This window comes from Achroia grisella, unplaced genomic scaffold (genome assembly GCF_030625045.1).
Source record: "Achroia grisella isolate CSIRO2021 unplaced genomic scaffold, CSIRO_AGI_Agris_v1 utg869, whole genome shotgun sequence".
Lineage (NCBI taxonomy): Eukaryota > Metazoa > Arthropoda > Insecta > Lepidoptera > Pyralidae > Achroia > Achroia grisella.
Genome location: NW_026713049.1, coordinates 2,738,364 through 2,754,832, shown reverse-complemented (window position 1 = coordinate 2,754,832; position 16,469 = coordinate 2,738,364). Strand labels below are relative to the sequence as shown.

Here is a 16,469-nt window from a genome sequence, read left to right as displayed (position 1 = left end):
GAGTTTTAAAGTGTTACTTACCATATATACCAAGAACTGTATAATGAGAAATATCATCGCAGATAATGGAGAATAATCGTCGAAACAGAAATAGCACCTTGGATTCTGTTTTTGTTCTGTAAATAAATAATAAAAGCGATTTAGCATGGCCATTGGCCATTACATTTGTTAGATATATAGGCGTGAATCATGCGAGCAGAGTCATCTCTAACACTATGTGCAGTCGAAATACAATATCTTCAAGTTTTAAATTGACATCTCATTACTAATAAATTATGTTCAAAACAAAATAAGGGCTCGTAATAAAATACTTACGTAGTAATAGTGAGAATATAAACAAAACAATTACAATTGTTTCGAGTCCGTAATAATCTGTAAATGTTAAATTACGACTTCTTTAAAGTTTAATTAATGTTTATAGTGACAAATCAATTTGGTGAGAATACTTTTTTCTTTTTTTTAAAGCTTCACTTAAAGGATCTTGAAAATTGTTTTATTGCGACATTTAATTTTATGACTTGATTCATCCACTAATAGGGCAGACGGTTCATATCGAGTCTTTGATTACAAATCTCAATAGGAGAGATATGGATGCATTTATAGCGACTAGGCTCGTAATTTTAATCCAGGAAAATCACAGTCAGCACGATGTGGTTTCCTGGTTGGTTATTCGCAGCGGACAGTTTCAACTGTTTAGAGACGGTACCAGGAGAGAAGTAGTGTTCCCAGACGTCGTGATTCAGGAAGAATTTGGGTTACAATAGTTGAAGATGATCAATATAATAATAATATCAAAACCCTCTCCGAGGCTGAAACATACCAGTGTCTGGGCATGTCACAAAACATCGGATTGAGGGAGACGGATATGAAACAGTCAGTCCGTGAGGAATTTTTTGCGCGCCTTACAAGAGTATGTACTGAAAAGTTCCTTGTCGGGTACCAATAAGATCCGAGCATATAACGGCTGGGTCATACCCGTACTCCTTTACACTTTTGGCGTGCTCAGATGGTCTCAAATCGAACTCGAAGCCCTGGATCGAAAAGTCCGCACAACTATGACCCTCCATAGAATGTATCACCCGAAATCGTCAGTTGGAATGAGAATTTTTGAAATTCAGAATGAGGCTGTATGTCGGCTGGTGGTCGAGGCTTGTTAAGCGTTAAGATCATGCACAATCGCGAGATTGACAGCTCCAGGACATATTTTCTGGAGAAAAAAGACGAGGGTTTGCATAGAGAGGTCATAGAATGTAACAAAGGAGTCACCCCACTTTCTCTGGCTAAAGAGGACTGGCGAAAACCCGAAGTCCTGGGTAACTCTCAGCGGGAGGCGGTATGGAAAGAGAAGGAGTTGCATGTAAGGTTCTTCAAAGTCCTTCACGGGCCGTACGTCAACACGAAGATCCCCGTGCACTGGCTCCAGTTCGGTGATCTCTTCGGAGAGACCGAGGGTTTGTCTGTGCAATACGGGATCAGGTGGTTAAGACGAACAATTACCGAAAGCACATTCTGAAGGATGGCACTGAGGACATCTGTCGGGCATGTCGAAATCCCGGTGAGTCACTCAGACATGTGCTTTCGGGTTGTTCAGTTCTTACCAACACTGAGTACTTGCACAGACACAACCAGGTAGCCAAAATACTCCATCAAGAACTAGCTCTGAAGTACGGCCTCGCGAATGAGAGGTTGCCATACATGGTAGAATCAAAATATGACTATTCAAAAGTGCTTGTAATGAGTTTATTTGAATAAAGATTATTTCTATTTCTATTTCTATAAGTACGAGCCCCATCCGGTCCTCGAAAACGACAGCGTCAGGCTCTACTGGGACCGATCCATCATCACTGACAGGACCGTTCTTGCGAACAAACCTGATATCGTGGTGATGGATCGGGCACTCTCAAGGGTGTTTTTGGTGGACATCACCATACCGCATGACGCGAACCTCGTGAAAGCCGAAACCGAGAAAAAGAGAAAATATCTCGACCTGGCTCACGAGGTGACCGAAATGATTTTGGTGGACATCACCACCAAAATCATCCCAATCGTTATGTCGGTGAACGGTCTTATCCCAACAAGTCTGGAACAACATCTCAGACGGTTGGTATTCCTAGGCGGCTCACTCCCAGGAAAGATGCAGAATGCGGTGCTCTTAGATTCTGCCCGCATTATACGCCGGTTTCTCTCCCTGGGGCCCTGAACCCCGGCCGACTGTGCTTCTACCGGGGGTAAGTTGCCATCTCTCCTCCTTAAGAGGTGAGATGAGAATTTTTTAAGTTTAAGAAATAATAATAAAAACTCTTTATTGTGCATAAAAAAAAACAAATAATTACAAAAAAGAAAGAAAGAAAAATATGCGAACAAAAATAAGTGGCCTGATCGCTCAAAGCGATCTCTTACAGACAACCTGGGAGATAAAAGTATTGGGTGAGGGAAAGGTAGGTGGCGCACTATAAAAAGAGAGTTAAATATTATATGAATACTAAATACATATACATACATAGACTAAACGTATATATAAATAATATACACATACATAAATAAAATATATAAAAAAAATTCATGTATGACGAAAACAAACATTAAAGAAAGATTTTTAATTAGAGAAAAAGTGAGATTTGATTAGTTTTTTGAAAATGGAATGGCATTGAGCAGATCTAATAGAAAGTGGCAAGGAGTTCCAAAGACGATATATCCGTCAATATATACGACAGTATATCCGTTTAACCGCACGAAGAGAGCGGATTTCCACGGCACTTACCATACAAAATGTATTATGCCGAGGTAAAGACACTCGTGTGAACGACCAAATTGTCGTTGTCGTGAAGATCAACAATATTCAAGACAACGTTTAGATGGTATTCACTTAAATGCAGTAAAAATAAAAATAAAAGACAACATCTGCATTGTAGAGTTCGGAGAATGCCGCTTCTGCCAGCAGAGGAGGAGGTGGGTGCACTCACCGCAGCAGCGCTCCACGTCGAACCCGGCGTCGTGCACGGGGAGGCGCGGGCAGAGGTGGCGGTTGAGCGCGCAGTAGGCGTTGAGCCGGCCGACATTGGCGGCCTGCAGCGCGGCCAGCAGAGGAGGAGGTGGGTGCACTCACCGCAGCAGCGCTCCACGTCGAACCCGGCGTCGTGCACGGGGAGGCGCGGGCAGAGGTGGCGGTTGAGCGCGCAGTAGGCGTTGAGCCGGCCGACATTGGCGGCCTGCAGCGCGGCCAGCAGAGGAGGAGGTGGGTGCACTCACCGCAGCAGCGCTCCACGTCGAACCCGGCGTCGTGCACGGGGAGGCGCGGGCAGAGGTGGCGGTTGAGCGCGCAGTAGGCGTTGAGCCGGCCGACATTGGCGGCCTGCAGCGCGGCCAGCAGAGGAGGAGGTGGGTGCACTCACCGCAGCAGCGCTCCACGTCGAACCCGGCGTCGTGCACGGGGAGGCGCGGGCAGAGGTGGCGGTTGAGCGCGCAGTAGGCGTTGAGCCGGCCGACATTGGCGGCCTGCAGCGCGGCCAGCAGAGGAGGAGGTGGGTGCACTCACCGCAGCAGCGCTCCACGTCGAACCCGGCGTCGTGCACGGGGAGGCGCGGGCAGAGGTGGCGGTTGAGCGCGCAGTAGGCGTTGAGCCGGCCGACATTGGCGGCCTGCAGCGCGGCCAGCAGAGGAGGAGGTGGGTGCACTCACCGCAGCAGCGCTCCACGTCGAACCCGGCGTCGTGCACGGGGAGGCGCGGACAGAGGTGGCGGTTGAGCGCGCAGTAGGCGTTGAGCCGGCCGACATTGGCGGCCTGCAGCGCGGCCAGCAGAGGAGGAGGTGGGTGCACTCACCGCAGCAGCGCTCCACGTCGAACCCGGCGTCGTGCACGGGGAGGCGCGGGCAGAGGTGGCGGTTGAGCGCGCAGTAGGCGTTGAGCCGGCCGACATTGGCGGCCTGCAGCGCGGCCAGCAGAGGAGGAGGTGGGTGCACTCACCGCAGCAGCGCTCCACGTCGAACCCGGCGTCGTGCACGGGGAGGCGCGGGCAGAGGTGGCGGTTGAGCGCGCAGTAGGCGTTGAGCCGGCCGACATTGGCGGCCTGCAGCGCGGCCTCCGCGGCGGCGTGCGGCGCGAGCGTGGCGCCGGCGACGCACGCCATCCAATGCGCAACGTCGCGCGTGGTGCCGCCCTCCAGCTTCTCCGTCGCGAACCGCACCGTCGGCGTCACGCACCCTGCACCCACACCATTACCGTTGCGTCACTCATCTACACGCGCATCACTCGCCTGCACGCGCGTCTCAAAGCCGCGAGGGGCACAGGTATAGTACATGTAATGATCACGGCCAGAGGTCGGACTATGGAGCGTTGTGTGACCTCCTTTGATCGCACTTATCATGCAAAGATAGCTATCGATACGCACTGCACTTTCAGTCTTTCAAACTCATCGTCGTGAAAACCTATGTCTCCCTTTTCACTGTTTTTGGCGAGAAATCACAGCGTCACTAATATCGAAGTAATTCTGGTATAATTATGCATTTACATTTAAGTGGTATTCAAAAATAAAAGTAGTACTTGATTGTTATTCGTAAACTGGTAGAATATTATTAGATTTTTCAAACAATTTTGGTAGGTACCACTCAATGTACGAAATTGTCTGTCCCTTAGAACCGGACAGTAAACATATTGATATTTCTTGTAAGAATTTACGTTATTTATTCTAATTATTTAATTTTGCTTTAGAGAATAGCAGAACAAAAAGAATTGAAATGGAAGAGAAGAAAAACAAAGGATCGTGGGAGCTACAGAGCTTATAAAGTGCAATTGTTAAGTTTATGTCAAAAAAACTGAGTGTAAAATAAGCTGCAATGGGATACGATTTTCCTAAAATATAACGCTTTTATTATATCATGTAGAGTGCCTGTTTAACATTCTAGAACTATTATACAAATAAAAGACGTACCAAGTTTAATTGACAATTTAATTTTTGCATTACAATGAATACATGTAATGATCAAAACGAAACTATAGCGCATTTTAGAATTGACACAGCTCCAATTAGTATTTCATACTGTAAACTATTACGGCCAATACTTATTACAATTTACACAGTGCCTACATGATAAAATAAAGGCGTTAAATCGAGGAGAAGAAACGATGAAACTGAAGTTGAGTAGGTTCACTACCATCTTCTCAGCAGAGTATGAACAAGTCTTGGTGGACCACGTTAAAGATTTATTTAACAGATGTATGCCGCTCATGAAAAAGGAAAGCAAATCAAAGGAAAAAGCGTAGACAAGGGAAAACAAGCGAAAAACGTGAAATCTAAAGGAAAAATGGAAATAAAGTAGAACTATTAACTGAAACATCTAACTCAAACACAACAATTGCGTATTTTGTTTAGAAGACACTGACAAAGACTGAATCCAGTGCTCATCCTGTCGTGGGAGGGTACATGAAGCATGTACAGACATTCCCGAGTGTGTAGATGGCTACATATGTGATCGATGCAGGCTATTTTGAAATGTCCGGTACTAGGTGCCACTTTTATAAATAACATTTTTCATTATCCAAGTTTGATTGATAATATTAATTATATTTAATCAGACGTTGTGTTTTTTTAAATTTAATTTCTCACTTTGTTATGTACTATAAGTCATAAATAAATAAATATTTTTTGTTTTATTAATAAAAAACCTTAGGTGTCCGCCACTAGGGGACTTCCCCCTATATATAAATGACGTTTACGTGATTCATTCACAATGGAAACTGATCCCAGTATTATATACTGTTAGCGCTTTATAACAGCAGCATTATGATATTTATATTAAAAAAAATAGACAATGCATTGTTATTACACATGTTTCATATCTCCCAGACATTGCGAAATCAGATTTAACGACTACGTCTCATAATGAGTATTAAAACCAAATTAATAAATGCGATTCGATTCCTTGTCGTTTGTCTTTCACACTTTCACTGCTTAACCAAACATTATGAAATGACATTTGGTTATAGAAAGACACACTATTTTTACACAAGCTAATAAATATTTTAAATTAGATCTAATATAATTCACAATACACTTACCGAAAACTATGAGCATAGTGATTAGTATAATTCCAGTAACTTTTTCGGAGTAAATGCAACTGATGCAGTACATGAGGGATAAGAAAGCGAGGCCTCCAATAAACATAATTAGTCCATATGTCACTGCAAAGAGAGAATACGTTTATACGGTACTATGTCTCAAATATGGATCTGTAATGGATCAGTATTATCTTCTTTAATTCTAAGACAATTAGTATATATAGTATATATTCGATTAAAATAATAAATTTAAGTATTTTACTATAAAAAATACTACATGTATTGTTGCCATCATGTTTGTGAGGAGAAATAAATAAATCATATTATTATTATTTTATGTATGTGTAACTAGAGGTGTTATGAGCTTACTCATTAGTGACAAACAATTGTTAAAATTTGATTGAATTCTAAATTAGCAATAACACTCTAGTAGAAATAAAAATATTTAAATTACCGTCTGTAAATTAATAAATAAACATAATTGTATCACACAAATAATAAATACCAATTATAAAAAAAAACAATAGACACGGAAAAATATAATTTTTATTTTTGTGTCCAATAACCGAACTAATAAATATGATAAGTTAATAAAAATGGCGAGCGCGTGCGTCGTGCCGCTGTGAGTGCGCGGAGTGGGACGGTGAGGGTGACACTCACCGAGCAGGCCGGGCTGGCGGAGCGTGCGGTCGGCGTCGAGGAGCGCGGCCGCGACCAGCATCAGCACGAGCGGCGCCAGCGTGGCGAGCGCGTGCGAGGCGAGCGTGGTCGCCCAGTGCAGCAGCGGCGGGCAGCCTGACAGCACGTGTATGTGGCGCGTACCCATCATCCGCTCCTTGCTCGGCAGCGACACGAAGTTGATGATCGTCGCCAGGTACACTATGTTAAATTACAATATATATATACCAATACCAATGCAACTATCTTACATTACAACTCAGTGACGACGAAATCTTCAACTTAAAATGTACAGATCGACGACATACAATGGATCCAACCTGCAAGTATTATATGTATGTATGGGGCCATCAATTTTAGAAGTTTTTAATCTCCTCCATTTGAATGATTAAAATTAAATGTTTGATTTTTTTTTTTCTCTAGGTTTGTACATCTTTCTGTGACTTAATGTATGGATAGTCCCCCTAATGGAACAGCCCAATTGTAAACACCATGCATTTGTCAACTTGTATTATCTTACTTTTGTTTTCATCTAACTTGTAAATGTAGAATAGGATAATTAAACTCACAGATAATAATGGTGATGGCCCATGCAGCAGTCATCGTTTGACTCTTCGGATGTTGTAAAGGTATTTTTTGTGTCAGCTCCACATTATCAATAGGATGGTTGTAGGTGGAGATGACGGATTCGTTTGCGGAGAGAAGGAGCATTCCCAGGCGGTTGGTGAACGTGTTCATAGCGACAGGCAATGCGTGACGCACTATTGTAGTGTACAAAACCTGGTGTACATTTTATTAATTAATCTCAATGTTGCTTTTTAGTACTAAGTAATCTAAATAAATTAATATGTGGTAATTGATAAATGTATCTATAAGAAATTTAAAGACAGTTTTAAACACTAAATAATAATATGCTTAACAAAAGAAACAAAATATGTTTTTCATAATGAGATCTGCTGTGACTGCGCAATGCTAAATAAAAAATAATCTTTTATAATATACTACTGACATGCCTGGCCTCAATGTCTGTTCTCATGAACATACTGTATACATATTAACATAATATATAGAGTAATTATATTTTTTTTTTCAAATTATATCCTAATGTTGTTCGCTGCAGCTGGGCTTTACCGCTTCATCGAACGATAGGGGGCTAGTGCAGATGGCATTCCAAATCCGAAGAAGGACTTACTGAGCGGCTGAAGGCCAATTTCTGCCCGACTGAGTCAGGGAGCACCTACAAACTTCGACTACGGCCGTCTAATTTTGATTCCTGTTTTGGACGAGGGATCGATCGGAGGGAAAATTCACTCTAGAATATTGTACCTTTAAAGCAATGTTTAAGACAAAGAAATAATTTTGAATACATTAAGTTTTTTTTAGTTCTTCTATTAATAAAAATATCAAATATGCTATTAATAATTACTAGACATAATAACAAAAAAGAACCATTTCATTTGAACGTGTATACATATATTTTATTTACTTTTATACTACATATTTACTGTCAATTACATTTAATCAAATGATCAACTTTTTTCGGGTCACAAACTTACCTTTCCATCTGTATCATTCAGCTCCATCCCAGTCAAATATTTGTTATATTCCAATTTGTCGATTTGGCCAATATGGATAATATCTGAATAAATAAAACAAAACATTTGTTACTCATTTAGCGCGGGGACAGGCAGCTGGCGCAATCGTGACTGAATTTTACTATATTTTTTGTGTTCACTCTTTCGTGCGTGATATCTCGTATATTTCTTCGCACTTTATTTTAAAATTGTATTTTTATACCACAGTTTATGTTTTCCAAAGACATGTTTTATAATTATAAATTATCTTTAACTCTATAATTATGTCTTTGTTCCATAGTCAAATATCCGTCATTTTGCAATGATAAATTCATAAAGGCACTAAAGTTAAAATTTAAGTTCTCTTACTATTCCCTGAAATAGTTGGACCATTTTTGACGGGACTTGCAAATAGCTAATGTTATAAGGAGTCACTTATATTAGAAATTGCATTTATTTTAATTAAAATAAAAATCTACGCAGACCAAATTGCAAGTAACTAGTAGAGTATATACCATGAAAAACATAATTGTGAAATGATAGCCGAGTTTACTATTATGATATATGCCTTGATTGTTGACTTCTACGACAAAAGAGGTGAGATCTAAATGGGTGCCAAGTTCAATGGTCTGTCCTGAAATGTATTTATAACAATATAAAATATCATTTCTTCTTATAACTTAGGATAATATACTGTAGCCTAAGGTCTGACACTTAATTACCTATCTGCATGCCAAATTTGAACTTCCTAGGTCATCTGGAAGTGGGTTATAATTTTGATCTATAGTTGATCAGTGATAAAAATGACGATATTTGGACGTTAATATCTAAATAACCGTTTGAGATATGTTTATGAAATTTGGAACACATATTTATCTCGCAAGTCACAATATATAAACCAAATTTGACAGGTTTATGTGAAAGAGAGTTTTTGAGTTATGAGGGGGTCAAAAGTTCCTCCAAATGGTTCGTGTAAATATACACACGGTGCTGCTCGCCAGTTCTCTTACTTGAAACTCGGCTTGACACGCTACCGCGTATCTAGATCTAAAAATAAGGTGAAATGGGATATTTACCTCTGGTAATATCTGTGCTTTGTTCCTCTGTTACGCCGCAGCACAGCTTGATATCTCTCCTCGCAGGCACATCGCTTAAATCCACATTGAACAGTGCACGTTTATCCAATATCTTGTTATATAGGCTGAAATCCATCAGCTTCGGTTTGGAGATATACGGTTCGGGTACTTCGTCGTTGTACAGTTTCGTGAATAAGCATGCCATGAGGACTGGTAGGACCAGTTGCTGTAAAATATACAAATTGGATTATTTTCAAATACAAACCATTTTTTTATTACTCTTTATTGCACTAGAACTGTACAGAGCAAGAAGATACAAAAGCGACCGCCCTTACTCTGTACTTTTATTGTGATCAGCAGACCCAAAAAATACTACCACTTTCTTGATCACTAGTATTAGTAAGGTACATATATTATGTTTATAGATTTACAATAGAATCCCATTTTGAAAGAAATATAGTACAGTACGTATATGAACTTTTTCATGTGTCATCATTATATAAATATTCTCTGATGTCATAAAAATATTTGGCCAGTAACCGGTAATGTAATATTTTTTTTGTGCCATAAATGGTGCAGATATTGAGTATATACATGCAAGGCAACGGAAGAATACCAAGTTTCTTAAATAGAGATCTACATGAGTCTCTGCACCAGACATTGCAAAGGGCTCTAATACAATTTTTTGAGCTTTAAAAGCTCTATCTACATCAAATGGATTGCCCCAAATAGCAATCCATAAGAAATAAAACCATGATACACATTGAACGCGCAGTTTGTAAAATAGCTACTTGTCGGAGTTTAAACGATGCAAATACAAATCTATTATTTTTTTGCAAATATTGTCAATATGTATGTCTTTTTCCAAATCGTATTTTCATATATACAGGAGAAAAAGTAATTGAGGGCTCTGAGGAACGCAATTTCTATTAAACCTAAACTGCGAGCGTACTGATTCTCTTACATTTTTTTTGCAAGTAATCTATATGCAAAAAAAATGTATATTACTTTGTCTTGTTGGTAGCTTCTAAACCACCATCATCATTATCATCATCTGCTTCTTCCTTATCCCATTTATTTGGGGTCGGCGTAATATGTCTTTCGCTTCCATTTATCCCTGTTCGCAGTCATCGCGTTATTTACTTCCTTTCTTACCATATCATTGGTAGCTTCTAAACCAATTAAATGAAATTCCCCTGATACCTGATTTCTATACTATACTTCTATACTGCTATCATGAATATTCTTTTAGTTATAAATCTTTGAAGACTAGCGTGGATGTTGTATTTATATACTCTACAACATGCAATATATAAAAACAGAACATAAAATTATGTAAGCATTAAGTGTACCGCATCGTTTCTCCGTACATTAGTTGCTGTTAATTTTACAATAACTATGAAAATCCACAGAAAATTATAAATGCGATGCTTACCAGTAGTGTAAAGGAGTACTTTTTAGATGCCATGAATTTTATTTGTCGCTTAAATAAAGCCTGGAATTGACGCCAGCGCAGTCGCCACCCACTGACTTTAACGAGATCTGAAAAAAATGTAAAGGTTTATTTTGGATGTTGCAGCACGCAACAGGAAGATGGGCACAGTGGTTCTGATTGGCCCTGTTTGTGCGTCTCTTCTTTTGTATCACGATGAAGTCATCATGATCGTGGTTACCAGTGGGATCACACATAAAGTCAATGTTTGGCAGATGCCGCTGTACTGAAGCAGTTGGTTTGCTAGCATCGACGACGACAAAATCGCGACGCTTTGGTTGCAGCTATTATTTTGTTGGCGCTGCTTCCACAGGCAGTCACGAGGGAGCTCACTGGGGGCGCGGGGTGTGCTGGGCGACACGATAGCGGATGATCTGTTTGCAGCGAAAATGCAGGGTCCACCGCGGACACATACAGGCAGGCTCCATGGCGCGGGTTCATTTTTATAACAACATCGGGTGACCTAGATACGTTTTGTGAATCGCGCAAATCCACTCACGAATCCGCAATCCACGGCCTTGCTCTACTCACGAATATTATCTTCATGCACGTTAAACCGTAACGTGACGTTGGTCAAACTCTTTTTTAAGAAGACTATATCGTTTAGTAGGCTGGTTATCTCGACGTGGTTGATTGTAAAAGGAGGAAGTTGAGGTCCTTCGCTATAAAACTCGACACGTCGTCAGGGTCGGTCTCCTTCGTTATTATGTCTTGCAAGCTCTTCTGTTTCTTTGTTATAGCTTTTGTTAAGGGACTCGAAGAATAGCACCTTCGCCTTCGCGATGTCGTCCTGGCTGAAGTTGGACATACATATCTGCACTGCACTTATTTCGTCCATTATGTCCAGCTTTTGGCGCAAGAACGCAAGGAGCTCGTTGACCACAAGTTTTTCACTTATGGCCTCGATGTCCACTAGCACGGCTTACGCCGCGCTAAGCAATTTATCGACATAAATATTAATTTTAATGTAATCACTTACCATCAGTTGAGCCATAAGCTAATTGATGTTTTTATAGCATAGGGGTTGTTTTAAAAATATTTTAATATATAATATTATAAACGCGAAAGTTTGTGAGTATGGATGGATGTTTGTTACTCTTTCACGCAAAAACTACTGAACGGATTTTGATAAAATTTTACAGTAATATATTAATTAAAAAGATATAATGTAAATTGAGTAAGTATGATGCAGACGAAGTTACGCGGGTCAGCTAATTTATACATCTATACATATAAATAAAATTGGAGTGTCTGTTTGTAATACTGAAATAACCGTTTTTTACTACATGCATATGAATATATATACGGTACATACACCAAACTAACATTTTTTCTAATTTTTGTCTGTCTGTCTGTCGGTCTATTTGTTCCGGCTAATCTCTGAAATGGCTAGACCGACGGGACTTTTTTTGGCAGGTAGCTAATGTAATAAGGAGTAACCTAGGCTACTTTTATTTTAGAAAAATAAAGTTAAATTCCACGCGGACGAAGTCGCTGGAACAGCTAGTTAAAAATAAAAAAGAAATCTTGATAGTCTTACTTACTTTGTTCACTATCTAGTTCAACTGTGTAATTATCACTTTGTATATTGTCTACATTGTTATCCCTGGATAATCTGAAATCAGAATTTGGCGACTGCATGATTTGAAACTATTTTATCATAAATTCTAACAATAAAAACGAATGACTCCTACTTTTATATATTTAGGCTAAATAAAAACAAAGTTTTACTGTATTAATTTTAAAGACACTAACATAAAACATAATTAATTTAATTGTTTTTTTTTTATCAAAGTTTTAATTTAATTGATTAAAGAAATCAGTTCATATTAATAACTGAAACAATAATTGTAGAATGCTCAACTATATTAGGTACTTAACGAAACGATTACGAGCTGATTTTTCTCCTACTTACCTATCTTACCTAAACATTACACTTGGCGAAACGATTACGAGCTGATTTTTCTCCTACTTACCTATCTTACCTAAACATTACACTTGGTTAGGTACTTACTTTAAGAAAACCTCTTCCAAGGTGGTGACTCCGACGCCTATATTTTCAATTCCCAGTTTTTTGCGATTGGCTTCTAAGGCGTTGAACATGTCCGGGAATTTGTCGCTGTCCTTGGATGGGAGATCGTACACGAGTGTATTGAACGATTCCTGTTTGAACGCGGCGTTCGTCACGTATGAAGTCAATATGTTTTCGATGTCATCCTTCTGGTGATCTCCAGTAGACGTGAACGTCAATCTATAACCCGTTCCTGTATTTGGACAAGAATTTAATGTAATGTAATTCAATGGAAGCAAATTACATAAGAAGAAAATATCTTGTTAATTATATCGTTTTCACTTTTAGTCTTTTCAGACATGCATGTATATGTTACCTTCAACATTAAATTTTATCGAAAGTGGTGATTTTGAGTAAGGTTGTAAATTGAGAGCTTTAGTGTACCAACATCAGCAGCAATGACGCATGCAGTGTGCTGTAATGAGGACAACTACCATTGCTAACAATCTCCTTCAATTGAAAATCAGCGCTGGAAACTATGTTTATATTGAATTGTGGTCCACATTGATTCTGTTTTGTAATGTGTGTAAATTGTTTATATCTTTTTGTCTTTATTGTGTCAAGACGAGTCAATGAAATTCTCTTCTATTCTATGATTTATCGAATGGTTGATATGCCACACTTTACATTGCAATATATGAAACTGGACAAATGTGACATACCGACTGCTTTTTTGAGGTACATGGGTGTGGCGAATGCGCAGAGCTCTCCGTTGCTAAGCATCGCCACACGGTCGGCCAGCGCGTCCGCCTCCTCCAGGAAGTGCGTCGTCAGCAGTACAGTGCACTCGCCGCGCAGTTTCTGTGTACATCATACACTGTTAGTTTCTTGTACTATTTATAGCCGTATAGTGTTTGGTTAGTGACAGAAATTAAAAAATTAAACCTAACTGTCAACAAATTTTATTATTTATTATTAATTTTAAATACAAATTGGTGCGGAAACCTAGTTTACGGTTTCATGTGCTAATACATTCTGGTTCTCATTTCGTTTCATAAACAGCCTTTACACCGTTCTCTCTTTATCTCACGAATTGGCTTCCATGCGCAAAAGGGTCTGTATGTAAAATCAGAAAACGAAAAAGAGAGAAACCGTACTGCCAGCTTACGTAATAAAGTGTACTTTAAAGATTTTTTAGTGGGATAAAGGCTAACAATATAATATTTTGAGTCTATCCTAGTTTCATTTACTAATTTGAATTAAAAAATGGTTATTGTGTCTAGGCTATTATTTATTAATATATCATAGAATAAGTTAAGATTTCACGTGAAAACAGTTGGAGGAATCAGTGATCAAATATCTATAGAATATGTTGTTAAATATGGGTTTATGAATAAAGGCTGAGGAATAAGGGTGTGAAGTAATTAAATTATTTTTCTTTATATTTTCACTGCGCCATCTAATTGCGCCATGTTATTAATTATTGATTACCAAAATAAATGTTTTCTACAGTCTATATAAATCTCTGTAGATACACGTGTGTGCGAAGTCGTCTTCACTTGTACCTACTGAACGTGAATGTTTCAAGGTTCCCAGGATGGAAAGTCGATAAATAAAGCTTTTTTTCCCTAAAAATACTTACTATGAGTTTATCCCAAAGCGATCGCCTACTCTGAACATCGAGGCCGGAGGTGGGCTCGTCTAGAATGAGCACGCTGGATTTCCCCGCCATTGCGCAGGCCAGTTGCAGACGACGCTTCATTCCACCTGATAGTTCCGATACTTGACTGTTTAACTTCACATTTAGGCCCAGTTTTGACAGTAGACCATTCGAATCTTGGACGGCGTCATTATGAGGAACACCTTTCAACTGCCAAAGTTTCACAAGTGTTAGAAAAGCCGATTTTAAAATGAGTTTTAGTTCTGATAGTAAACATAAACCTATTTCCTATGATATTTCGTACTATATAGATACTACATTCTTCTACATCATAGATGAATAAGCTTCTGGAAAAATATGTTACATGTACATTTTTTTCGTTATATTGCTTTTTTTGGTAATATTGCTTAGGATAGTAGAAATAATTACGAAAGAACGGAAATCTTTTGGGTTATATTTTAGGTTGAGCTGCGCATATATATATATATAAATATATATAGAATATAGTATATATTATATACGTCATACATACACATGTCTATACATTTTTTTCGATATATATATATATATATATATATATATATATATATATATATATCAGACATGTATATGTGTGACGGTCACTATGAGAAGGAGTGTCAATTTGCTTGAAATAAAAATTCTATAAATATAAAAAATATGCTGGAAGACTCCTCTAGTGTACACACCTTGTGGAAGAACACCACATGCTGCAGCACAGTGAGATGCGAGAAGAACAGATTGTGTTGGGGACAGAGACCGATGTTCTTATTTACCACGCGGCTGTTGGAGTTAATGTTTGTGCCATTTACGTATACATCACCATTCGTTGGCTTCATCATGCCTGCAATAGAAGTATATCTATATATGAAAACGTGAAGACCTGCAATGTAATATATCTATATATGAACTTCGTACTCCTTTTTACCAAAATTACGCGCTCTGATGAGTATACAATTTCGCATTAGAGAATGTATAAACTTAATTTTTTTTTTTAATTTATGCATAAAAATTAAATCAATAAAAACACATTACACATATTATTATGTATGAAACACACACGGCTATATACTCTTTTGTTTATTGTGATCAGATTAATATTATTTGTCTATAGTTAAAATACTCTATAACACTTATAAATACTTGTTTTCTATACATTTATGTCCCTAATCGAGCAGTCATTTCAAATCAAAGTATCTGTATTCATGAAAATCTATTACAGACTTATGATATTTAAAAAATTACCATCAGTTCGCAGTGCATTCAAGGTAAGAATTCGACAAGAAAGTCAGCTCTTATTCTATCTTTTCTAATATAATTGTACATGTTTACAAAATTACATTACAATAGGCCGTTATTCTATAATGAGCCACCAAAAAATATGAAATGGTATAGTAATTTTAACATCCCTACGTATTGTTTATTACTCACCTGTTATTATGGACATGAGGGTGGTCTTCCCGGCTCCATTGTGACCTAGTAGAACAGTTATTTCCCCCTGGTTTGCCGTGAATGAAACACCCTTGAGGGCTGTATGTTTCGGAAAATCCTATAAAAACATTATTTTTACTTTCGTCTAGTTCAATTATTAATTTAAATATAAAGCAAGAAAAGCGAAGTTGTAACTTATTATCAACTCAAAGTTTTCGCTCAGGTCCACACTCACTTTAAACTCAGTTTCTTCTTTTATATAGAAGGCTTTGGGCTATCAGCAGGTTCTTAGACCTGTAACACTGCGACCTACAGAGATCCATTGTGCTCATCAAGTTTCAGACATCTACCTAGACTTCGCTACCTAGTGTTGTCAGGGATAAGAATTGAAAGATATTCTTAGGAGTTACGGTATTTATCTCCTCAGGATAGAGTGTGTACTTTCTAAAGGAGATATTTCATTTATGCATGAGT

At 38.7% G+C, this 16,469-nt stretch overlaps 1 protein-coding gene across 1 annotated transcript in view; it reads right to left on the bottom strand.

Annotated features, from left to right (window-relative positions):
* Positions 1–21: 21 nt before the first annotated feature.
* The window catches only part of LOC131852871 (phospholipid-transporting ATPase ABCA3-like), a gene marked incomplete at its 3' end in the record, with an annotated part of 54,000 nt that continues 37,552 nt past the window's right edge, over positions 22–16,469 (bottom strand). Inside the window, exons 11-26 of the mRNA XM_059203608.1 lie at positions 15,996–16,113; positions 15,254–15,408; positions 14,529–14,756; positions 13,609–13,747; positions 12,890–13,139; positions 12,420–12,490; positions 11,645–11,796; positions 11,209–11,338; positions 10,819–10,925; positions 9,384–9,609; positions 8,290–8,372; positions 7,303–7,513; positions 6,716–6,934; positions 6,056–6,178; positions 3,965–4,201; positions 22–116 (exon numbers count right to left, since the gene is read on the bottom strand). Of these exons, the coding sequence (XP_059059591.1) occupies positions 22–116; positions 3,965–4,201; positions 6,056–6,178; positions 6,716–6,934; positions 7,303–7,513; positions 8,290–8,372; positions 9,384–9,609; positions 10,819–10,925; positions 11,209–11,338; positions 11,645–11,796; positions 12,420–12,490; positions 12,890–13,139; positions 13,609–13,747; positions 14,529–14,756; positions 15,254–15,408; positions 15,996–16,113 (2,544 nt within the window). The remainder of the gene's footprint in view (positions 117–3,964; positions 4,202–6,055; positions 6,179–6,715; positions 6,935–7,302; positions 7,514–8,289; positions 8,373–9,383; positions 9,610–10,818; positions 10,926–11,208; positions 11,339–11,644; positions 11,797–12,419; positions 12,491–12,889; positions 13,140–13,608; positions 13,748–14,528; positions 14,757–15,253; positions 15,409–15,995; positions 16,114–16,469) is intronic.